This window comes from Danio aesculapii, chromosome 16 (assembly GCF_903798145.1).
Source record: "Danio aesculapii chromosome 16, fDanAes4.1, whole genome shotgun sequence".
Classification (NCBI taxonomy): Eukaryota; Metazoa; Chordata; class Actinopteri; order Cypriniformes; family Danionidae; genus Danio; species Danio aesculapii.
Genome location: NC_079450.1, coordinates 28,751,539 through 28,778,601, shown reverse-complemented (window position 1 = coordinate 28,778,601; position 27,063 = coordinate 28,751,539). Strand labels below are relative to the sequence as shown.

The following is a 27,063-nucleotide window of genomic DNA, read 5'->3' as shown; positions in this document are numbered from 1 at the left end:
GTCAATATGTCTGAAATATTCTGAAGCAGCAATACGGTTTTGTACAGTCGTTATAGTTAGCATGAGATTCCCGCTTTTTAAAGATAAACAATAGCATTAATGCACATAAACTCGCTAGTAACTTTTTAAATGCATGTTCCTGAAAGAAAACACTGAGAATAATAAAACCTTTGGGAAAAACTGTGGTCAGAACCAAAGTTCACAGGAGTGTGTTCTCTGGAATCCTCTTAAGCAGTGCACTTCAACATTCTGATTGGTTGCCGCTGAACAGCGTCGTAGCTCAATTGACTTGATTTTAACTCTCCACGATGCCCACACCCGCGAAGACGTGCTGCATGTGCTGCTTATCGCTGTCGGCTTCCACTAAAAAATGACTGACTTCCGGCTATTTTGATGCTCTCGCCGCTTTCGGTATGAACACACAATAAAGCTCCGACCCTGCTCAATATTCCATTTTAATTGGAAGTGCATCAGCATACATATAAATATACAAAAGTCCCAGCAAATTTAGGTTTACTCTGACTTTAAAAAGACTTTTAGTCCTGATCACCTTCTATACTGTAAGATCTCTTGTATACTTTCTAAACAACAACAAAAAAACCAAACGTAATAAAACACAAACAATATAGAATCTTGTAAAATGGATTTAATTTACTTTTCCTTTCCTCTTCCCCATCTGAGATGACAGATTTACAAATAATCCCCCATCCCTCTGAACCGGACCCCCAGATAACCCCGCCCCCCTGACCACGCCCCCTGCTGGAATGGGATGATATGAGACTAGCGAGTCTGGATCTTGGCGAGTGTGAATTTAAACAAGTCTGGACCAGTACAGTACATACAAATACAGACTAATAAGCACATGTAACATACATATGCGCGGACACAAACACACACTCATTCACGCACACACACACGCACACAGTTGAGGACTGGAGTGAAACAGCACAGGTTGACTGCAGGTTTGTTCTTAGACTACATTTTTTCCCATGATTCCACTTGGGCGAACTTTCAAGATCCAAGATAAACTCTATGTGCTTTCCCAACAAGGAGGACCACCAATGTACCAATGTTTTCCTACAAAAAAGGGACTCGGGTTGACAAAAATTAGGGCAAAATAAAAAAAAAAGGGGGAAAAAAAAAATCACTTTTAATTTAGACAAGACCCACAGAGCACAAACATATTTACAAGCTCCAGAAACAAAAGTAAAAACGCTCCTCTTCATTCCCCACCCCAAAAAAAGCTCAGGGGTTCACCTTCTTTTTTTAATATCTAAAATAAAATTACGAAAATAGACGTTGCGCAGGCAGCATCAGCGCCAGACAGGCACCGACTGACTGCTGGGTTCTGGGTTGGGTCTCGATGGCGAATGTGACATCACAGCTCGTCCCGGTCCCTGAGGATGGTGTAGCGTGTCTCGCTGGGCGCCAGTTTCTGAAAAGAGCTCTCTGGGGGATTACTGGGCACCTCTCTGTTCTCCTCCTGCTGGAAAACACACGCAAACAGACAAATAAACCACAAATCAGCAGCAAACAGTTCATCGTCATTATCCTAAAACCACAGACTGACAAGTGTATTTCTGTTCCCGAGGCCAGCGGGTTAATCCTGCTGCGCACGCATTCAAATGTCACCACGCGTGTTTTATTCAGTTTTAGTCTTAATAATTATACACCTGCATTAATTAGTGTAGATGAACATGTTTGGACTGGGACGTGTGCTGAACTCAGAGCCCGAGTAAAAGTGTCTGTCATCATGGGCCACTTTAATCAGTGGACAACACTGATTTTGAGCAAAATGTCATCTCGATATGCACGAGCAAAACAGAAGCTGATTATTAACTAACATGGCATGGTAATGAGCTGGTATGCATAATCAGTCTTTTGTTAACGAGACATGCAAAATTACAAGTATTGAAACTGACAATGTGCAGTTTCACAAACTGCCATTCAAAAGTTTGAAGATTTGAACGCTCCTATTCATTGCTTATATTTCACAGAAACCATGTATAATGGTGTCTACAAACTTAAGCACCACATTGGAAGAAATGATTAAGGAAGTCCATCTGGGAAAAATGAGATTCCTGCTAGTAAATAAACTGAACAACTCTGATAAGCTTTGGTCTCCTCTTCTCCTATATATTGATTCTGTAACCTACCCTAATCATTCATGCTGTGTTGACTATACCATCAGTGTGGAATGTTTAATGGCCAACTTCCACTGAGCGGTACGCTTCGGTACTCTTTTATGGACGTTTCAACTGTCAAAAGTAGGGCTGCATGATATTGGAAAAATGTAACATTGCGGTATTTTTTTATTGTGCGATATATATATTGCAATAGGTGAGTTAGTATGCATCTACAAGCATAGATCAATACAAAAAAAGAAAACTATATAAATTAAATAAACAGCATTTTATTGTTTAGAGTAGTTGAACTGTATTCAGGTATACAGTAATTGAAAAATCACATATAAAATAATACAGCATAGCCTTCGTTTTATAAACAATTGAATAAAATTAATCATTATTTGTGAAAGTTACAAACGGTAAAATTTCTTACGCCTAAATGTTTTTAAAACCTTCACACAGTAACAGACTTGAAAAAAAAAAACTTGCAAAATTATTAATTATAAGCCAGACGTGCATCTATACAGCAGCATTGTCGCTACTGGCTTGCTTTGTTTGGGACTTGTGGAGCTGTGCATCGATGGATTTGCTCTTCAGTGTTTAGACTTTCAGCAGTGATAATTAAACCACAGTGAACTGAACTAAACTGAACTTCAACTCTAAAAACTGGACTGACACAGTATCAATTTGCTAAAACGTCTATGTTAAGCTGCTTTGATCTACATTGTAAAAAAGCGCTATATATAAACATGAATTTGATTGGACATTGCGTATACTCGCGATGTGACTATTGCGAATGATCACATTGCGATATCGATGCTGAAACGATATACTGTGCAGCCCTAGTTAAAAGGTATCAAAAAGTGAACTATACTGTATCACTTTTTGGGTACCCTTTCCAAAGGGTACCTAGCACAACAAAAGGGTACCAAAGGGCAGGGCAAGACGCATAGCTGACTGCTATTGGTTTACAGAGATACATCACTAGTGCATGCATAAGCCTGGTGAATGAAAACAAAGGAAGTGCCATTTTGAAATACACAGCTGAGACATTACACCGTAATAATATATACATATAATTACAAGCCGTGGTCGACCCGACCTCAAACAAACCTTGTCATCGTTTTGATGAACAGCAACAAAGCCAAGAAGGGAGCAGAATCTGTCCTGCGTGCTGTTGTTGTTTATAAGGTCGTCTAAAAGTGCAAGTGGTTTCACTTTCTCGAGAGATTTGCATGCGCTTGCTGCACATCTATATTTGAAATAACAAACTTGAGCTGATGATAATAACGTGCGTGTTATAAAGTATAAAGTAAGAAGTGCTTCTCAACCGATGAGATCTTCGAGTGAGAATGACATTGACTGCAACTTTCTGTCGTACACTACACCTACCAAAAGGTACCATTGGTACCATCTGGCAGTGAAGACACAAGCCTGATAAAGGTGACCTGTACTGAACCTTACCATACCCTACTGTACTGTACCACTCAGTGGAAACGAAGCATTAGTCCCATATGTAGGGTAGAAGGTATGGGGTCATTCTGATTATTAGTTTGCTTGTTTTCTTTGTTTGCTGTACTTATTTGCTCTGTTTTTAATGTGAGGTTTATTTACCTTTCTTTATTTTTAATCTAACCAATCAAATGTTACAATAACTATTGGATTGCTTTATAAAACCATAATAAAAAAACTTAAACACAAATTTGAGCAATACAGCAGTCTACAAGTGTGATAATAATAAATGTTTAAGCAACAAACTGATATGAGTTCATAAGGATCATGTGACACTGAAGACTGTATGAAAATTCTGCATGAAATCTCAGCAGTAATTGATGTTAAAATATAATCAAATAGAAAACTTGTATTATTAAATTGTAAAAATCTTCATGCTTTACTGTATTGTTAAGCATTTAAATGTAGCATTTGTAAGCATAAGATTTTTTTTTATTTTTTTACATGATTTAACATGACACCAAACATATGAATGTTAGTGTAACTAGTACAAACGTTGAACAAAAAAGCTTTATATTAATAGATGAGTGGTCACAGAAAATTATTATATATATTTTTAAGTTGGCATGAGATTTAAATAGATTTTATATTGAATTAGGGAATAAAAGTAAATAAAAATAAAATAAATTATATAATTATTATATAATTTAATTAATTAAATAATTAATTAAACACTTTGATGTGTACTAGTAAATGCTTAGGGGAAAACATTTGAGCCATACAATTATGTATTTATTTTTGTCATGGATGGGTGGATGGATGGATGGATGGATGGGTAGGTGGGTGGGTGGGCAGACAGGTAGGCAGATAGGTAGACAGACAGACAGAACAGGATCAGGAAAGGTTGTCGAGTCAGCACTCAAACCTGGGATGCCACAACTTTGCTACATGTCACACTACCATTGAGACTCTCGGCATTAAAGCCATACACCTATTTTCATGATCAATCACTTCATGTTAGTGTTTTTATGCCCATTTCCAGTTAAAACTAAAGAAGCCTAAAAAAAAAACTAAGTGGCATGTGTCTGCATTGAACTCTGACCTGTCCTGGAGTGCTGTCTGTGGGGTCTGGGCCGTGGTGAAACTCTCTGTGCAACTTTCCCGAGTGCAGGTCCAATACAAACTGCCTCAGCTTTCCTGGAACCCTGTTCATACACACAAGGCATCATAAACCGGTCCAAAAACACAAACAACACCACGAGCAGCATTACTGATTTAATGAGTCAACAGATAAGACCCCGAGAGGGCCGACAGTCTCCAAAACCACAGCATTTTAACAAGATAATGGCATCATCTGTACTGCCCCAGACGCCACGGACCCCCTGGACAATCAGCTGTATCAAAGTCTGATGAGAGGCAGGCTGATAAGAGCCTTATTGGATAACAGGATAAGCAGAGTGCTTAATAAAATAAGGCATGCGCTGAATTATGATGTTTTCTGTCATAAACGGCCTCTGGTGTCATAAATTATTGCAGTGCTGTAATAGAGTAGCAGTAACATCATTATAAACATATGAAAACCCTGTTCATATATGTATTACAGCTACAGTATTAGTGAGGCATTGCTGTGTTAACTGGCTCAATGCAGGTGCAGAGCAAAGCATGTTAAAAGGATATTTCACCCCAATATTCAAATTGACTAACCATTTATTATTTTTTAAGTGTTTCCAATCTTTTCTGCTTTGTTTTTTCTTCTGTTGAACACCATAGAAATTATTTTGAACACTGATATCCATAGTAGGAAGTCAGAATACTATGGACGTTAATGCCAGAATAATATGGAAGTTAATAAAGTTAACGGTTCAAGTAAATGGTCCAACATTCTGCTAAATACCTTATTTTGTGTTAAACAGAAAAAAGAAAACATATGGAGGTTGAGTAAATGATGGCATTTTTTGTTTTTGCGTGAACTATCCCTTTAGTCCAGCCCATGCTCATTGGGAATATGTGCTTCAGCGTATATTTTGTGATATGTACTGTAAAATACGTTGAACCGAGTACATTTCGTTGCACATTTCAGATCACAAATTCACTAGAGGGCACCATCTGCATTTTTGTTCATTTGAAATGCATAACTTGGGGTACGTTTTGTTGTACGTTTCAGATACACACTCTTGTTGTACAGATCACCTGGTGTGCCTAAACTCATCCAATAGCATATTCAAAAGCAAACGATTTTAAAAATGTATCTAAGACAACATATTTTTACATCGTTTTCACATTGTTTTACGGAACAGTGCTTAACTGAATTGAATGCTTTGCATAGCAAGCACAACACCGTACAAAATGAACCACCAAGCAAACTGACTACAACAGAAAGCTTGTCTGTATGGAGACAGATACAGTTGAAGTCAGAATTATTAGCCCCCCCCCCCTGTTTATTTTTTTTCCCCCAATTTCTTCTAGAAACACATTTCTAAACATAATCGTTTTAATAACTCATTTCTAATAACTGATTTATTTTATCTTTGTCATGATGACAGTAAATAATATGTTACTAGATATTTTTCAAGACACTTCTATACAGCTTAAAGTGACATTTAAAGGCTTAACTAGGTTAATTAGGTTTACTAGGTTAGGGTAATAAGGCAAGTTATTGTATAACGATGGTTTGTTCTGTAGACTATTGTAAAAAAAATGGCTTAAAGGGACTAATTTTGTCCTTAAAATGGTGTTTAAAAAATTTAAAACTGTTTTTATTCTAGCCGAAATAAAACAAATAAGAGTATCTCCAGAAGAAAAATTATTATTTTTAATATTATACTTAAGAAAAGGAAAGGCAGTTAAATGTACAGTGTGGGAAATAAGTATTGAACATGTTTTTTCCTGGGAATAATATTTTTAAAGGAGCTGTTGACTAGGTATTGAACCGGATTTTGGTAAAAAGCCAAACAATACAAACATTAAAATAGAAGAAAACAAAACAAACAAAAAAAATCTGAAAACTTTGTTGTGTAATAAAAAAAGAATGACACAAGAAGAAAGTACTGAACAACTGGAACTTATTTAATACTTCATATAAAAGGCTTTTTTAGTAATGTCAGCTTAAAGATGCCTCTCATATGGAGAATTAAGTCACATGAATTGCTGTGAGTTTTTCACGGACTTCAAGAGAGTGTAAAAATCTTGATGGTTCTGTGAGTCTCGTCTATCAAATGTGATCTTTATTTTGTATTCTGAAGTGGTTTTAAGTCAGGTAATTGGCTGGGCCATTCTCCAGCTTGATTTTCTTTCTCTGAAAGCATTTGAGAGCTTCCTTGGCTGTGTTTTGGACAATTTCTTGCTATAATGTCCATCCTGGTTTCATCTTCATCATCCTGATAATATAAATGTTGGATGGAAGCAGCTAATATTCATTTACAATAAGGAAGGGCAGAGGGCTGCTGAATAACTATTGAGAGATTTCAGCTGCTGTCTGGCCTTTCACGGTCTTTCTACACCACAGTTTCTTCATTTGTTCAATACTTTTTCCCTGCATTATTTCATTTTATTACCCACAAATTAATTTGTAAACTAATTAGCTTTGTTTTCTTTGCATTTATGCATTTCTTCAGTTGTTATCAACATCCGGTGAAAATTTCAAGTCAGCAGCACCTTTAGAAATTTGTTTTCTTAGAAAAGTGGTGGCGTGTTCAATACTTATTTCCCCCACTGTTTGTTGAAGCACACTTTTGTGGTTTGAAAAAAATGTAGGTTGAAGCACGTATTTCCAAAGAGCATGTGTTGCTTTAAGCTTTGTCACTCTTACAGTGTGTGTTGCTGTGGCACCGAGTATACAATAACTGGTAACAAGTGTGTACGTATAGAGTGAAAGCTAAAATAATCTCTGCATTAAATATACACAGAAAAGTGCAATACTTACGCAAGGTCGCTGAATTCTGGGAAGACATACATGTGACGAAAACTATCGATGGCGATTACAGGGCAATCGGCAGGGGTTTTCTGAATATGCAGTAGAGGGTGCCGGAACTTATCGCAATCGGCATGAAGGAAATTTATAGAACCTGAGGGAGAGACTAGATTCATTTCAATATGGTCATTTAGATCTCTGAGCACTATGAGCATCAAAAGTACGTTTTGATTATGAATGTGCAAAACCACACATTTTCAAACTGTATATGTTTTTAGTCACACTACCAAACAAATTTTTATTTCATAGTGTGTTTTTAAAAATTACATTTGCCTTCAATGTTGGTGAAAGTCCAAAATGGAGAGAAAAAGATACATTTTAATAAAAATAAATAAAAAGTTTGCATGTCTTTCATATCAGGGTGCATGTTTACTATGGGAAATATGACATATTGCCATTAGAGTTAGCAGCATAATACATGAACATCATATTTCCTGTAGTAAACATGTACCCTGACCTGACACAGAAGGCACAGGTGAACACAGTCATTTTCACAGTTTTTCTGGTGCACAAAAGGGTTTTTGGAGCTTCATATGATTATTGCTGTACCGATTTCTATGGTTCAGCAGTAATCATATGAAGCTCCAAAAACTCTTTGGAATGATTTAACAATGTTTTTGCTTCCTTTCTTTGTATGTTACATGAACATTGCTGTCTATGGAGGATAAGAGAGCCCTCTGATTCTCTGAGTTTTTGGGCCCTTTTCTGGACTTCAGAATGTCTCAGTACCATTTCGGTCTATGGAAAATAATCTACTCTCTACTCAAAAAAAGTGTTTTTGCCACAAAATTGACAAGATTGCATTAGGGCTTGGCGATAAAGGTGATATCGATATTTTTTCACCGAACACCATTGTCAACATTGATTAGAAAAAGATTTGGTATAAAGTTTCGGCATGGAGGCTATAGTTTTATTAAAATGTGGCTGCTAAGCACGCGCCTTGGAAGCAATGCCAATAAGCTAAGGGTTTAAGTTTGTCATTTCCAATGAAGGCACACGACTAGTCGCACATGATGTGCAAGCGGTGCACAAGTGACGAGTGGATGTAAAAAAGGACGTAAGGATGTCGCCAGAGTGGCTTTTGGTTTCCTTTCTTGTGCATCCCAGTCACTAGCACCCCATCTGAAGGAGTTTTTAACATAGGGGTAATGTAGTGATTCAACTATGTTGCAATATGTGTGAATAATGATGATTGGTTCCTTTAATATTCCTAAATGTATTGTTAAAAATATTCAATAATTATTGATATCGAACGATACCTTTTTCACTAATAAGCTGACGAGCCACTTCTTGCTGAAATTTCTCCAAACTCTCTGTGTCATCCTTCTGATGGAAGAGGATCAGGAATGGGATTCCCTCCTCTGTCAGTTCCTTCACACACACAAAAGAAAACAAATTCTTAATCATATCAAGCACAGACAAGAAGCACCCTGTGAAAAGTCCCAGTGATGTTACACAACAGTATCACAGATAGAAAAGTAAATGCCGTATAATGAGTTTTGAGAGTGTGTAGGATGGCAGGGTGAAGTGCGGTTGGGCAGAGGTGGGTCAGTAGAGCAGATTGTGGAGAATCTGCCCTATCACCAAGCAACAAAGACAGAAATATTCAAAACATGCGGTCAAGTAAATCAAAGGAAAAACCCACACCCGCTAAAGGACATGGCATGCGGACGTCTTTAAAACACAAACACATGCTCTGGTGTGGGAAAAGTACACTGAGGGGGAGGGGACTTTTCTTATGCAAATGACGAACACACTGTTCAGCTCGACTGTTCGATGTACACAAATACCAACGCAGACAAAGTGAAAATAAAGTACATGTGATGGTTCATATGCACTACACACACACAAAAGATATTTTGAGAAAGGAAAGTCATACCTCTCCGTTTTCAAATGTGATTTCTCGGACTAGCGGTACACACTTGTCTTGCGTCCAGGCGTAACTGAGGTCAAAATTTGTAAGCGAGCCCATGTAGACCATATCAGGAGCGTTTTCTCCTAATGGTTTATAAATAATGTTATCACCACTAAACCGCTCAGGCTTAGAAACCTCCCTAAGATTAAAAAAAAGAGGAAAAGATTAGAAATTTAAATGTCACTTTTCGAAAACATGCCATTTAACACACTCAAACAATAATCGCTGAATAAACTGTATTTTGTATAATACAAAAACTATGTATAATACTAATTCCAGTAACAGTCCATTTGATGACATGCGAGTAGTTTTAGTGAGTAGACATACGAGTAGTTTTCTAAAGCTTAAATTTAACAGTAGTTGTTGTAAACCATAGGTCTAAAACTCGATTCATGGAGGGCCACAGCTTTGCACTGTTTTGCTTCAACCTTAATCAAACACAGCTGATGCAACTTATAAAGGTGTACTACTAGACTACTAGAGACTATTAAGCAGGTTTGAGTTGGAGGTGGTTGGAGCTAAACTAGGCAGAGCTGCAGTCCTCCAGGAATGGAGTTTGAGACCATTGTTGTAACGTAAAGAGTTTAGTAAAGTAAGTTTATTTATATAGCACCTTTTACAAACATTAAGCCACAAAGTGCTTTGCAGTAAAAGAAAACATATCAAAACTAGTTAAAAATCCTACAGTACAGATAATATCAAAGCAAAGATTGTGAAGATTTTCAAAAACTGTATGTTCAATAGTAAAAAAAATTGAATAACATAAAATAATGTGAGTAACCATCTCTTTAAAGGTCCAAAATATCTTGATTCTATCTACACTGATTGGAAGGGGCAGATCTGAATGTGAGACTACAGTTGATCAATGCTTGCCAAATTGGCAAACTAAAACTAGCCCAATTGCAAAATAAGGGTACTCTTAAAATACATACTTTAGTTTAGGGCTGCACAATATATCGTTTCAGCATCGGTATCACAATGTGATCATTCGCAATAGTCACGCTGCGAGCATTTAAAATTAAATTTTTTATTTTGTAAGTGTTTTGAGGCCTTTGACTGTGTGAGAGTTTAAAAAGCATTCAGGCCTAAGAAATTGGACCATTTGTAACTTTGACAAATTAATAATGATTAAAGACTACGCAGTATTATTTTACAATTGATCGTTGCCATTTGAGTACAGTGAACTCATTGTGATGTTCAAGAAACCAGTCTGAGATGATTCGCGCTTTATGACATGGCGTGTTATCCTGCTGGAAGTAGCCATCAAAAGATGGGTACACTGTGGTCATAAAGGGATGGACATGGTCAGCAACAATACTCAGGTAAGCTGTGGCGTTGACACGATGCTCAATTGGTACTAATGGGCCCAAAGTGTGCCAAGAAAATATCGCCCACACCATTACACCACCACCACCAGCCTGAACCGTTGATACAAGGCAGGATGGATCCATGATTTCAAGTTGTTGATGCCAAATTCTGACCCTACCATCCAAATGCCGCAGCAGAAATCAAGACTCATCAGACCAGGCAACAATTTTACAATCTTCTATTGTCCAATTTTGGTGAGCCTGTGCAAACTGTAGCCTCAGTTTCCTGTTCTTAGTTTACAGAAGTGGCACCCGGTGTGGTCTTTTGCTGCTGTAGCCCATCCGCCTCAAGGTTGGATGTGTTGTGCGTTCAGAGACGTCCATCTGCATACCTCGGTTGAAAAGAGTGGTTATTTGAGTTACTGTTTCCTTTCTATTAGCTGGAACCAGTCTGGCCATTCTCTGACCACTGGCATCAACAAAGCATTTGCGCCCACAGAACTGCTGCTCACTGGATTTTTTCTCTTTTTCAGACCATTCTCTGTAAACCCTAGAGATGGTTGTGCCTGAAACCCCCAGCAGATCAGCAGTTTCTGAAATACTCAAAGCAGCCCGTCTGGCACCAACAACCCTGCCACATTCAAAATCACTTAAATCAACTTTCTTTCCCATTCTGATGCTTGGTTTAAACTGCAGCAGATCGTCTTTACCATGTTTACATGCCTCAATGCATTGAGTTGCTGCTATGTGATTGGCTGATTAGAAATTTGCGATAACGAGTAGTTGTACAGGTGTACCTAATAAAGTAGCCGGTGAATGTATATGACAGAATCAAAAAAACTGTCGCAATGTTCGATTTTTCCAGTATCGTGCAGCCCTACTTTAGTTATTATTATGCATTATACACAATTTAAAATACTTTAAAATCCCAAATACATCACAAACATCATAATGGTTCTCAAAGGCCCTTACATTTCCTCTCAAAAACCATTAGCTAGAGCACAGCTTTATCAAAGGTAGGATGAAAATGAGTAAAATATAAGCCATTTCTGATGCTGACTGGAAGTACAGTATCTCCTACCCAAAAGCTGCCAGGAAAGCACAGTCGTCTCTCAGGATGTTGGCCACTTTCTCATAAGTACGGTAATTGTCAGAGTCCCTTTTTTCAAAGTAACCAATGATGGTGCGTCTGCTCCTCTGAAAGAGATGAGGGGACATGAAGATGACACAGCAGGGGAAATCTCCACATCATTCATACTCGTTGTACAGCTGTGTCTTTTGTCATCATGAAACACTCACATCTATAGTGCTGATTTCTTCCAGATTTTCGATCTCTTTGATTGGATCCACTTTCTGCTGGCGGATGAAGTCGGCGATGGCGGTCACTGACCTTTGACCTCTGTACTCTCGCTTCATCATCATGCCATTCCTAAACAGCTTCAATGTGGGATATTTGCTTATCCTGTAGCGCTGCGCTAGATCAGCTATCAGAAGAAACAAAAATATATCAACTACACTGCTTTAATAAAATAGGGTTGGTAACTTTTCAAGTTTTCAAAGAAAATAGAAAATAGAAATAATATTTACTGTTATTACAGTTTAAGAAGTCTTAAGATTTAATTTAAATGTATGATGTTTTATTGCATTTTGAAAGATGTAGGTAAAAGAAACCTCTCTAAGAACTGGTGCAAGTAAAATCTTGAAAAACACAGCCTGCAAAATGCTTTGGCCTAATTCGGTGTCTGATTAGATTATTAATTAGATTATGTAGGAGGTACTAGGAAAAATTGGTATGCATGATTCATATAGATTCTTTTAACAGGGATTTTTAATTATTATATTATTATTATAAATTTTAATGGCTCAATCCAACTTACAAATTTTGCTGTGATAACAATAACTGGTAAACGGCTGTTTATTTTTCAAACCTTATACTGTTTATTCATCAATTTTAGTCATACTCTTAAGCAGTGTTTCTCGACCACGTTCCTGGAGAACCACCAGCACTGTATTTTTTGGATGTCATCTGTCACACCCATTACAGATCTTTTAGTCTCCGCTAATGAGCTAATGATCTCAATCAAGTGTGTTTGGTTAAGGAGACCTGGAAAATGTGCAGAGCTAGTGGTCCTCCACGAATGTGGTTGAGAAACACTGCTCTTAAGTATACTAATACTAAAGATAAAAAACACAATTTCTTACTTTAGATTTTGTCTTGTTTCTAGTTCAAATATATGAACATTTTTTAAATCATGAAGCGTTCTCTAAACAGACACGTCTTACAAGTCTTCTCTATATAAGTCTTTTTTTTCTTTAAAACAATCAAAATAATTTGCCAATCATACCGAGTGTACACTGCTGGCAGATTCTTTTGGTTGTTTTAAGAAGAAAATCAATTAATTTTGACTTGGTTTTTTTTCTGAAAACAAGAGATTTTTTTGTTGTTTTTTAGTCATTCTTGAATGCTTCTTGATTTAAGTTTTTATTAATATTTGGAACAGAAACAAGACAAAAACTAAGTTATCATTTTTTTCCAGTGTATCATAAGTATAGTATGGAGACCCGGAAGGGACGTGATGGTGGGGAAAAAAAATAGGGGGAAGAAAAAAAGTGAGTGGGAGAAAAAAAAAAACAGTGATAGGAAAATATTTATTTTTTTAAGTTTTTGCCGAGGTGTCACTTTAAATGGCGTCTACAGAAGCTGATCTGGTATCAGTTTATCATACGGAGCGCATCCGTATACATTCATTCACTAACTCAGAGGTTGCATATGAAGGGCGGTGATCGAAGCACAGCTTTGATGGAAAGAAAGTAAATGCAGACATTTTTATATTCATTTCAGTGTGCTTTCAAGATTAAAAATACACGAGAAATAGGGGAAAATACTTATTGATAGGATGATAAAGAATGGTAAAATACAGGAGAATCCCTGCAAAAACGGGAGAGTTGACGAGTATGAAGTGAACAGAAAGTGTTTGTGGAAAAACCGTTTAGCGAGATAACGCAAAACATCTTTGCGAGGGAACACAAAAGCTTTAAAAAATACATATTTTCCTATCACAGTTTTTTTTGTCCCACTCAGTTTTTTTTCTTCCACCCATTTTTTCCCCCCACCATCACGTCCCTTCCGGGTTTCCGTAGAATTGTGAGATAATTTTTTTCTGGAACTAGGTAAATTTTCTTTAAGAACAATACTAACAAATAAATAAACAAACAAACAATAATATGTAGAACAACAATAATAACAAAAATGTATTGGGTAGCATGGCCAAACAAGTCGATAACCACGATCTTAAAATGCTATTTATTTCAGTTTTTTCAGTATCACTATGCCATTCTTCAGTTACAAGATCCTTTAAAAAAATCATTCTAAAATGTTGATTTGCTGCTAAAGAACATTGTCAATGTTTAAAAAAAAAATGTGCTCTTTAATTTTTTTATGGAAATTGTAATCAGCTTCTCAGAATTCTTTAACATACGTAGAAGGTGCCAAAAACATGATTTATTAGAATCATAAATCTTTTGAAACAGACATATAAAATGTCTGTATTGTCACTTTGATCAATTTAATCTTTGTTAAATAAAATTACTTGAAAAACAAGAAATACTGACGCCAAACTTATCTAAAGCTTAAATCAATTTTCATTAAAATCTATAAAATCCAACAAATTGTTTGTTGACGTGACATTACAGCTCACACTTGTTTGGCTGGTAATTAAAAAGCAGCAATTTTGGGATGGAAATGGAGCTCGCTTTAAACTTCAAGAAAAAAAATATGGGTCAATCCACGAATGTTTTTTACATTATGAGAAGGAGAGATCAAAAGGTCAGAAATCAGATAGGTCTCATTTAAAAATAAAAAAGCTGGACACCAGTCAAATTATACAGCTATCAAAAGATGAAGAAAAAGGGGAAGAACTAAAGAAAGTGGAGGAAAGAGAAAGAGAGAGTGCAAGGAGGAAAGGCAGAGGGTGGAGACATGAAAGTGAGCTGGTGTGGGGGGTAAATACTCCAAAAGCGTGTGCGCTCACACACATATACACACACGCTGTGGGGTCTCTTTGAGCCGCCTTGACTTCACAGAAGATGCAGTTTTGTCATTAAACCATCAAACACTTTACAAGACATCAATAATTCTGTTTAATTTGCTTTATCTCAAAGGCTAAACCAATATGTGTGTGCGTGTGTGTGTGTGTAAACTCACAGTGTTGGTCACAGTCGACCCGGGCGAACACCACCTGTGTAGCGTCTGGATATTCCTCGCGCACTATATTTGACGCCTCCTCAAAGATGGGGTGCAGCATCTGACTGAAACGACACCTGCCGAAAAATAGATCATGTGCTGAAAACAGGCTGTGGATTCTATAGAGTGTCAGATGCAGGGGAGTGTTTTATTTTTAATGTTGACATAAATAGGTTGAATATTTCTGGTCCTTTTATTTGATGTTTATTTAATGTATTTGTTAATTAGCAATGGAATAAAAAAATTTTAATAAGATTTTCCACTTTGCTTTTGGAGTTCAAGTCACCTTTTTAAGTCTACATTTTAAATTCTACAAATTTTCATTATATTCTAAATGGTAACTCATAATATAATTTCAATCATTTTTTAAATATATATTTAAACTATTTTAAATAGTTATGTGCAGTGACAAACATTTATAACACATTATTAAAGTGGTATAATAAATAATAATTATAATAATAATAATTATTATTATTATTATAGTAGTAAAAAATCTATGCGAGAACAAGTAATATTTTTATTTTACAGCAATAAATAAGCATTAGCAATAATATAATAATAATAATAATAATTATTATTTTTTTTATTAATTCTACTACTACTACTACAACTATTTATTACAGAAATTATTTGTAATAATAATAATAATAATAATAACAACAACAATAATTATTATAACTACTATTTATAACAGAAATAAATTATCATTAGCAACAACAATAATAATAATAACAATAATAATAATAATAACAACAATATTTTTTTATTTTTATTGTTATTATTATTACTACTGCTTTTTATTACAGAAATAGATTAGCGTTGGTAAACAACAACAATAATAATAATAATTATTATTTTTTTATTTATTATTATTACAACTACTACTAATAATTTTATTACATAAATAAATTAGCATTAGTAATAATAATAATTATTGTTAAGTTGCTAATAATTTTAGGACTGAATGCATGAAGCATTGGTAAATATAAAAGAAAAGAAGAAAAGACTAAAAATAAAAATTGGTTATTAAACATTAAATCAATTATAAGCATTATAAAACAATGCTGTACATTTTCAATAATTTTTAATAGATATTTTGCATAGTCTCTCTTTGAATAAAATTTATAATAACTTATTAAAACTACTTGATAATCATCATTTGAATGACCTTGATATTGGAACAGTAAAGCAGTCAGAAATGAATAGATCTCGTGATGGTTTTTTGTGGAGGTGTTATAAAGTGACACAGACACTCACCAGTCTGCATAGAAGTTGACTAGAGCCACACCTGCTCCGTCTGTGGAGAGAAACTGTGCTTTAATGTCATTTCATCTACAACAATGACAAAGCAGCATCAGAAGACTCACACCCACACAAACACACACACGTGCAAACAACTCACTGAGGATGTCATCGATGTTTCCAGTGTCCAGACTGGTTATTTCTCCTCGTCCTGGATTATACAGTCCCGTTACCTGCCAACAACAGAGGTGTGTGGGTAATGACAAAAACAGGGTTCAAACATCATCACTGGACGATCATACTCGCACTCAAAACAAATATTTTGCTGCTTGTTCAAACTCAATTCTTGAGATCTTTTTGGGCCAACTTAATTGTTTCAAGTTCAATCCACTTAAGTCTGTTAAGTTAACTTAATCTGTTTGTGTTGAGACAACCTGAATGAATATTATGGAACCGTACATTCTGCACAACTTATACACAAGTGCATAATCTAGAATTAAAATAAACAAACAAACAAACAAACAAACACTTACATGTAGGGCTGCACGATTCTGGCAAAAATGTGAATCACAATTTTTTTTGCTTAAAATCAAGATCGCGATTTTTCTCACGATTCTGTAAATGTAAAATAAAGGTTAATATGATTAGCCTATTAAAATATTAATTCTCAAACACATGGTAAAACAACAATAATAACGTTAGGCTTATGTGTAGGTCTACTGTTGCTTAAAATGCTACATTTTGTATAGACATTATGGTGGACTTAAACAGACTTGCAATATGTCCTGTTTGTTAATTCACAGTAAAATGATGACATCAGAATATAACTATTCATAATAATAATGTTGATTTATTATGTTTAAGACATGTTCTTGCCATCTGCCATTGACAGCATTATTAGACCAATTGTTTTCACTGGTAAAAATAGAATTTTGTCATTATCAGATTTCTTCTTGCATTATATTCAACATTATATATAGGCTATATATAGGCTATACTGACACAGTAAACATTTATTTTCATGCACAACACTGTGTTCGCTTTGAAAGAAAAAACATATCAAATGCTTGTCGTAATCATAACTCTAAAATGCCATATGATCATTTAAATTTGCAAACAGGTTTCACTTTTACTTCCTAGTGCGGCTCATGGCCGCCGTCACTGTGAGGAAACAAACAAATACATGCAAATCAAACCTCCCGCACGGCCCTCGAACGATCTCTCTGTGCAACAAACTGAGCGTTATTTACAACTTTATTACGTGTTATTTACAGCCTATGCAGGTTCTGTTCACTAAAGTAGGTGTCATAGATGGGCACGCGCGTTCTTGGAAGCAAACAGCTGGTGGTCAGCTCACGGGTGTGATTTCCCGGTCGCGAATACATCATTACATGAAGACAGAAATGACATTTTTGGGTGAATTATACCTTATAAATACAGTTTGTGACACTTTTAACGCCATTTGAAGGTGTCAATGTTGCTGTGAAGACTTGTGCGACTGCCTTGCTTCTCTTCTGACCTTAAATTATAATTGGCTGAATCGTAGAAAAAGCTGAATTAAGATTGTTTGTAGGGTCGAATCCAGATTGTGATCTTTTATCGATTAATCGTGCAGCCCTACTTACATGCATACAAAAAAATGCTGGATGGTTTAAACCCAATTTTTAGACAAATCAAACTGTTGAGCTAAATGTTTTCAAATTAATTTTAGACCATAGGGTGCAAAATTGAAAAATTGAAAAAAATTTTCAAGCCATAACTTTTATCTGATCTTTTGTTATGTTTTTAAGTGGTTAAAAAAGAAACCATCAACTAAATTCAGGGGTCTCAAACTCAAATTAGCGGGGGGCTATATCAGTGACTGACAATTCATAGGAGGGCCGCTTTAACATTCTAGCACACGAAAAAAGTGGAAATCTGATGTAATTGATGCACTCAGACATTCTTCCCCAGAGAATATGCAGTCAAAGCTCTGTTTTGTTTCTTGTTGTGCATATTGAAGGGGTAGTAATTGATATGAAAATACTACAATTTAATAATAGGCATAATAATAATGATAATTATTATGTCCCAAATCAACTGTTTCATAATCAAAAGTTGAACTGATAGCGTAAGACAGCAGAAAGCAGCTTGGGTAACTTTAGTGACTTTACTAGCAATTGTTCTTCTCAATATCTTTCTTTTTTTATAAAACTACAACAAACAGGGGAAAAGTATGTACATATTCACAATTACTTTTACAAGTTCAATTCAGCCAGCAGTAAAACTTTACTAATGCTCCTTTTTTATACAAATCTTAATATGCATATGAGGAAAATCTATTAAATGAGACCATTTGAATTAAATATTAAAAAAAATTATCATATTTACACCACCAGCATAATGTGTAAGCCATAAAGAAGTGCTTGTACAACAAAATACAGGTGGTAAAAACTGATTAAAATCAAATGACCCTGGAATATTTTCAAAAATAGAGCTTTAGTAAAAATAATGCACTTACGAACATATATTTCAAGGTTTAAATCAGCCGCAGAAATAATCTGCATGTGCATTACTCTCGACCACACACTGAGAGAAAACGAAAGTAACCTAAACATACAGTACTTTAAATGTCCAGTAGGTGGGGGGGTCAAAACCCACAAGTCGCTATAAGCGACTGCACAACAATGATGGTGATTCAAAATATATATTTTGGTGGGCCGAATCTTGTTATATTTTGACGTCAGTTAAACAACGACAACATCTGTGATCGAATGCGTGAATTAAGCGCTTAAAGAATCATTTGAGTCACAGCATACAGCTCTCCAGGATCTGACAATTAACTAGGGAGGTACTATTGATACTATTGATGATAACTATTACATAATATTCTGCCATATTCACCAGCAGTCCGTTGCCTAAAAGATTATATTGGCAGAGTCGACTCGTAAGAGAAAAACTTGCATCACTTATCAACAATAGATAATTGGGACTTTCACCCAAGATGGCCTTTGTTAACAAATTATTTTCTTTATTACTAATTTCATGTTTTTTGTTCCCTAAACAGTCCCCTTTTAATGGCAATGTACATTACACTGTTTCTTTGGGTGAATTCACACTTGTCATGTTTGCTTTGACAGAATTGAACTCAAGTTTGTTTCCCCATTTGATGCTGATATTCTAGGTAGGTGTGAATACAGCATACTCTGGTGCGCAGCAAACACCTGCACAATATTTATTTTAGACTATTTGTTTACAATGACTAAACAGAAATATTACATTTTATATATATATATATATATATATATATATATATATATATATATATATATATATATATATATATATATATATATATATATATATATATATATATTTACATATTAAAAAATCTTAATCTGCCCAGTGCTTAATGCTTACACTGGAAGAACATGACATGAATAAAAGCACACAATTGATTTGTTCATACTAATTACCTTACTACAGTTTCCCTTTGAAAGTATTGTTAGTCTGCCTGATTCCAGTTGCTTGAATTAATTTGGTTAATATATGCTTGTGTTATTACTCTGAGATCAGCATATCCAAACCAAAGTTCATTGATGGCATGTAACGTGGCTATCTATCTAATATAAGTGATAAATCCCAAAGAAACCCTGGGCAGAGTTTAGCAGTGCCAGCCACGTGCTAAACTAGAGCTGTTGGATGAGCCTGCCCTTTACATCCTGTTTGACACACAGTCAGAGACAGCCTGAGGACAGGTGTAGTGCTGCACGATCAACGCCTTCACCCGGCCTTCAATAAACACTGTGAGACACTTATGACCAGTTTTATCAATGACGAGACTGACTGTGATTATATGATGCACACCTACAGATCTGAAAGGGACAGATCAAGAAAAAATGAACATCCAGTCATCATTTACGCCCTCAAGTGCTATCAAACATTTACAAGTTTTTCTTCTGTTGAATGCAAAAGAAGGTATTTTGAAGAATTCTGGAAACCAATAGAGTCACACTATTAATCAAATGTTATTTTCATGTACATTTTGTACAGTTCTGTAATCAGCTATAAATTTCCAGCACATGCTTTCAGATGGAGCAGCGTTTACTACACAGAGCCAAAGTTAACTGACAAAGCTACGATAAGATAATCATTCTGCGATTTTGTTTGCGTCGCTTCTCTGTGAACTACATCTCAAAGCAGGTACAAATAGCATATTTAATAACATGTTTTTAACTCATTTCACATAACTTCAGAAGAGGGTCTGAAATCAATTACTCTGAGGGATGATTTAGTAGTTGTGTGTTTATTATTAGTCATGCTGAATCAATAAAATCAGCTAAGTCCTCTATTTGATTCTCTAGGCCTTTTCTTTTGCATATTTGCAGTTTTCCCACAAGAGCGCGCCCTCTGTTCTTCTGAGATTTACTACTGATCACAGAGCTGCGCTTCCCTGACAAGATGCACATAAGAAATCTCAGCTTTTGCTACCAAACAAAGTTATGCAAACTGTGTGCTAGTTTAAAGGTCCGAGGTTGTACACCGGGGATAATATGCACGCACAATGGATTAACTATGGCTGAGGCTTTTAACTTTGCGCATGGATATTGGGAATGATGCACGGCGCGACACGCTCATGATTGCAGTATCCAGGAATACCTAGTTATCAGTAGGCTTGTGCCGGTAATCGGTAATGCGATAAATCACGGTAATGAATATGCACGATATTGTTATCGCAGGCACTTCAAATACCGTGAAAAATAATAGATCCGAATTTATATTCTTAGAACGCGCCTTAGCTTATTTCCATCAACCGCTTGAAGAAACACTGCGTATATGCTGCGCAGAACTGATGCGCACTCTGATGTAAACAATCCCCGCATGTAGAAGCACTGTGTGCACGCAGTGCGCGCCGCCGCTGCCACCGCACTATAATCCTCACACGAAGAAGAAGCATGACGGAAGGAGGAACGCTGCCGACAATTTATCCCCCTTCAGCTTATTTTCCATCAACCGCTTGAAGAAACACTGCGTATATGCTGCGCAGAACTGATGCGCATTCTGATGTAAACAATCCCCACATGTAGAAGCACTGTGGGCACGCAGTGCGCGCCGCCGCTGCCACCGCTCTCTAATCCTCACATGAAGAAGAAGCATGGCGGAAGGAGGAACGCTGCCGACAATTTATCTCCTTTCAAAAAGGGTAAAGTCAGAGGTTTGGAAATATTTTGGGTTCAAAAAAAATGCAGAGGGATTGCTGATCGAAGACGGTTTCCCTTTGCACATTCACTTTGATTTAAATGCTCAAGTTTACTTTTATATTGTGTATTGTTTTATTTATATTTATTTGTATTTAAATGTTTGAAGTACTTTTAGTTAATTAAAAAGTTATTAAAGTTACTAAGTTGACGAAACTGAAGTTTTTTGTGTTTTTTTACCTGTTTCTCTAGTAAAATTACAATATCGTGATAATACCGTATACCGTGATAAAAGCTCAATCAATTAATCGCAGCATGAAAATGTGATACCGGCACATGCCTAGTTGAAAGAAAGCCGCGAGTCACGTGTCAAGAACTAACCGATTAGCTTCCTACTTTGTATTGAATATACACATTTCGACTCCAAAAAGAAAACAATATATAAAAGAAAAATACCAAACACATTTGTAATATAGTTGATCAAAAGTGCCTTTCAGACAGAGGTTCAGCAGCCTTTGACTACATTTATTATCTTTAAAAGGGAAACACTTAGCTAATGTTTAGCTTAGATTTACATTAGAAAAATAAAAAATTTTATTTATTTATTGTTCTGTCGTTTATTTTCAGTGTAAAATTATTACTTATGTTTAAAGCCAAAAACATTTTTTCATCTATTTTTAAGTCCAAAGAGAAATGTACTATTGTTTGTTTCTATTATTATTTTTTGCTGAGTTAATTGGTTACTGAGCAGCAATAAATGACACTTTAAACCATAAAGATTTTTCACATTATTTTCTAAATTAGTAGTGTTAGAAATTAATGAATGCATAATAATCATGATAACCATAAAACCGTGATTATTTCTGACTATAATCATACAACCAAACTCTATAATCGTTGCATCCCGAATTTTGATATATTGTCCAGTACCATACCAGCAGCCACTGACTTCCATAGTAGGGAAATAAGTCAATGGCTACTGGTTTCCAACAGTCATCAAAACATCTCCTTTTGTGGTTGAGAAATAAAAGAAAAATCAAACAGCTTTGAAACAAACGGAGGGTGAGAAAATTATGACAGAATTGTAATTGTTGGGTGAACTATCTCTTTAATGCTCATTTAAAAAGCAAAAAGAGTCACACAGACTGAAATATCAAACACACACACACACACACACACACACACACTGAGGCATATGTGATTCTCTTCAGAAAAATTGGCAGCTGCTAAAATCAACTGGCTAATTTCACAGAGAACTCAAGTCTCCAACTGTCACAACACAACTAGAGAAACCAAACAAACACACGGCTCCACATGGGCTGATCTGCACCGCTAAGATCACATAGTACAAAAATCACAGCTAGACCCAACATATGGCTGATAAACATGCATATTCATTTCTTACTAACAAACACAAAGAGCATCTCAGCCCTAATATGGGGAGAGTCTATGCAGATTAACAAATTTGACCAGTACAAAAAGAAAAATCTTCATTCATTGGTGAAACATTAATCAATCTATGGACCAACGGACATCAATGCTGGGTTCAGACTTGGCAAAATTAACCTGATCATTTTGACATTGGTGTCATGATATTCATTTGCGATGGGATGGTTTATGAAAAATAAAACACTGTTTGGTTCTCTTGTTTTTTTTTTTAACAGTTTGATAGGGAACTGAGCGTTTTGGTATCTGACTAGAATATGTGATCCCACAATATGAAAACTGGTCGACTGCAGCGCTTTTTCTCTCTATCTCTCTCATATCAAGGAGTTTGTTGGTGTATTAATATGGTTTCAACCTACCGCAGTCTATTCTGTCCATCACGGTTTAACTTAGATTATTTCTCAGCGCTCACAAGTGCTTTTTTAAATTAAGCATCATCTTGTGTTGCAACATATAGGCAGATTGCATGTGCATAATGTCAGAATACCCATATTTAACAGTTGGCTATGTCTGAATCTAAAGTGAAAGTATACATACGTAGGAGAATTTATTTTGATAACAGCAGCAAAAAATTTACGCACTTTCGTCATAAATCATTACGTTATTGTTAATCAACAACAAAAGACTAATATAAAACTCTGAAATTATAATACATGACCTACCTATATCTATCTATATATTTATATCTATCTATATCTATATCTATAAATATGGATATATATATGGATAGATATAGATATAAATATATAGATAGATATATAGATATATATATATATATATATATTTATAGATAGATAGATAGATAGAGAGAGAGAGAGAGAGAGAGAGAGAGAGAGAGAGAGAGAGAGAGAGAGAGAGAGAGAGAGAGAGAGAGAGAGAGAGAGAGAGAGAGAGAGAGAGAGAGAGAGAGAGAGAGAGAGAGAGAGAGAGAGAGAGAGAGACTAAACAGTATTTTTAAATACTAGACAGCAAAGCTCACAACTTCGGTGGTAATTTTAGTTACGTTCTTCTTTCTGAAAGTTAGTCGCTATTTCCCCTGATGACATCACACAGATAAAGATGGTTAGTGATGATAGGTCAGAAAGCAGAGTTTAGCTTGAAATTACTTTCCCATGACGCAACAAGAATTTACAGGTCAAAATAGCATAATCTGAAACGACAACCAATAGTCAAAAATGTTGTTGGAATACTCTGCATAACAATCTGTTTATTATGAACACTTCATTTCATACCATCTGCTCTCTAAAGTCAAATCAGTTCTGACTGGTAATTTATTTATTTTTGTTATCAGATGGAATATTATGTATCTATTAATCTGGTATTCTCACAGAATTAGAAACATTTTTGCACCCTTTATTCTTATAGTTACCACTTACTTGTGTACATTTTTAAACTACAGGCTGCTGAATGCCTGATTCTGATTGGATGGTGCATGTGCCAATTATTGTAAATATGGCTTTCTTTATACTTTAAAATGTTTTGCTGTTTTGGCTGTATTCTTTATGTAATCTTGTTTTGCCATTAAAGTGCATATTTAAATATATTAAGAATGATAATTTGAAGAATATTTTATTTGTTAATTTGTTTTAAAATTAGAACGTCACATGATATTTTCCATTAACAGGAAAATCACAGCACTGTTCATAAGTTAAACTTAAACTTTCACTATTAGATAAGACGCTGCTACCAAACACTGTTAAAAAAACCCACAGGTAATCCACAATCTTTATCTCTCTATCACCCTCATATCAATGGCTCAAGACTGTAAAATGACGTTTAAGAATTCAAAATGGAGGCTAAGGGATGAGATGTCCAATTGAATCTCAAATGACTAAGAAATTTACCTAAATAAATAATACCTTTGCATCTATTAAATGTATTGTTTGGGTCACCACTTTATGTACATTTATAATACTTTGACAATCAATAATTCATAATAAAAACCTTGCAAAGTTTAATCTAAATATTTCTTTACAGAAAGAATAAAGATCCATACTTCTTGACGCATGAAAGACTTAAATCAGTTAGTCTGGTTAAAGCCACCCAATCTCAAAATCCACTCATCAACTAATGCTAAGATTAGGGCTGCACAATATTTCATTTCAGCATAGATATCAAAATGAGCGCATCTTCAATCTTCCTATCACAGAATCTGCAATGCCGAGTTGGGATTATATCTGACTAGAAACTACAGTTCAAAACCCTTTGGAGTGTCATGGCAAAATTTAATAGAGTAAAGGTTTTTCATTTGCTTGTTTTTAAGGCTTGTGAACGTAGCAAGCAAACTCAAACCATTTGTGGATAAGAAATGATAACCTTTGTAGCCTTAAAGTTTAATTGTATTCATTTTTATCCAATGCAGACTATACAGTGTTGTTTATTTTCATTTGATTATTCAGTTTCTGAACCTGAATACAGATAGACTTTCCAGAAAACCATAATGCACTACTTTTCCCTTTTTCTATTTATATATGCTTATAATTTGTTTATTATATTTAATGCAGATGCACTGCCTTACAAAATCATCCCAATCAGTTTAAAATGATCAAGTGTTTCCAAATGGAGCTATTCAAGTCATCTGGTGAAATGACATTCTTATCAAAATAATTGTATTTCAGAAAAACCAAACACTGCAATGTCAGTTTTTTCCCAAAATCGTGCAGCCCTGGCTCAGATGTACCTCACAATACTACAGACAAGGCTTTAAATACCTTCACCAAAATTGTGTTGAAATATTAACAAAACCTGTTTGAAATCAATATTGCTTATCACTGCAATTGACTCTAATCCAACCAAAATCAGTTTATATTAATATTACTGTATTTAAGAATGAACTGTTTCACACAAGCATCCACCAAGATATTAAATGAATCTGAATACAAGGATTTTAAGTCATGCTACTGAAATGCTCATTAAAAACAGAGCTAAACGCCTAAATGTCAATGGCTACCACTGCTATAGGACGATATTTATAAGTCTCACAAAAGAAAAGAAAAAGTATTTAAGAGCATATGCCAACAAGCTAACAAAATACAACCAAAAAGCAACTGAAAGCTGGTTAAAAAGTATCACATTTGCAGCAAAGCCACCGCTGCTGTGGCTTTCACATCATGTTCAGCTGAACGAGTCATTTCCGCGTTGACAGCCAATAGGATTCGGCCACAACAGAGTAGTTCACCAACCGGTTCCTTCACTGTGAAGTCGGAAGAAATGAGTCTTCAAATATCCCTCTCTTTACTTTAGGACTATAAAGATCACTGCTGACAGCTGGATACTGTTTGTCTTCTATTGTAAAAAATGATTTCAAGCGCTTCATTCACTTGTTAAAGGACTTTCCGTTTTAAATAGGCTCTTTATGAACAACTTTGCAGCATTGAATGAGAACCACACATGTCAGCGCTACAATCACTTGTTCGCAATATAAACAAGTTGCATTTAACGTGTAAAAACTCCAACATGATTCAAACACTTGACTGTTGACTGTATTTGTATTCATACACAACTATATCTGCGTTGTTATTATATAAATTAGGGTCAAACATCTCCTAGCCTCTTGAACTTAAGTTTAAAAGTTATAAAGATTAAAGTTTGTATGATTCGGTGGCTCACAGTTTGATTGAGAAAAATCTAAATCACGATGTCCGTTGGCATGTTTATATACAAATGTGGCTTTGTATTAAATCTGAATGGTTCTCCCACAGCCTATAAACTCTCTAAACGTCCCATACTTTGAGCTGTATCATGACTACAACTCTAATAGCTGGTTAGCCACATTAGCCAGATCTCTTGCACTTTCTCTGGCTAACCTACATTCAGCACAGCCCAATAGATCCACGGTGACATTCAGAAGTGACAGTTACGGTCGTCCGTTGTTCCAAAAAAGTAGACCTTCCCGTGAATAACGATGGAAACCAAGAGCATCACATCCAAGTGCATTAACCCTGTTAAATTGCTAGCGTTATATGAGCTAGCTATCACAAGTAAACCTGCGAGAAGTGTGTTACTGAAAGAGCGCGCGATTTTTCAGTCACATACCAGCAGGAGGGTGAAGTAGTGCAGTTCGGGAACGGGTATTATTGATGATAATTTCATTGTATAGTGGTGTTGGTTGAGGTTGCGATGTTGTTGAATCTTGCCAGTCTCTCGACACCACCTCCTTCTCCTCTGCTGCAGGAAACAGGC

At 35.5% G+C, this 27,063-nt stretch overlaps 1 protein-coding gene across 3 annotated transcripts; it reads right to left on the bottom strand.

The window, feature by feature from the left end:
* Positions 1-631: 631 nt before the first annotated feature.
* erp44 (endoplasmic reticulum protein 44) lies at positions 632-27,063 on the bottom strand. Of its 3 annotated transcripts, none has more exons than XM_056475450.1 (11): positions 26,917-27,063; positions 16,419-16,491; positions 16,274-16,313; positions 14,975-15,090; positions 12,070-12,254; positions 11,852-11,967; positions 9,428-9,602; positions 8,808-8,919; positions 7,501-7,642; positions 4,681-4,783; positions 632-1,486 (listed from the first exon to the last, which is right to left on the bottom strand). In XM_056475450.1, exons 1-11 carry the CDS (start codon positions 26,971-26,973, stop codon positions 1,379-1,381), a joined length of 1,227 nt encoding a protein of 408 aa, XP_056331425.1. In that variant the 5' UTR covers positions 26,974-27,063; the 3' UTR covers positions 632-1,378. The 3 variants fall into 3 exon arrangements, with proteins under 3 accessions (XP_056331425.1, XP_056331423.1, XP_056331424.1); XM_056475448.1 differs by having other exon boundaries at positions 632-1,483; positions 7,501-7,654; positions 26,917-27,049; XM_056475449.1 differs by having other exon boundaries at positions 632-1,483; positions 26,917-27,049.

Excerpts from the sequence above, each read along its gene's own strand:
- erp44 (XM_056475448.1), bottom strand. The coding sequence starts at position 26,973 with ATGAAATTATCATCAATAATACCCGTTCCCGAACTGCACTACTTCACC. Across the intron at positions 9,603-11,851 it reads GCTTTCCTGGCAGCTTTTGG|GGAGGTTTCTAAGCCTGAGC; the intron begins GTAGGAGATACT and ends TTTTAATCTTAG. Across the intron at positions 4,784-7,500 it reads CCAGAATTCAGCGACCTTGC|GGTTCCAGGAAAGCTGAGGC; the intron begins GTAAGTATTGCA and ends GTGTATGAACAG.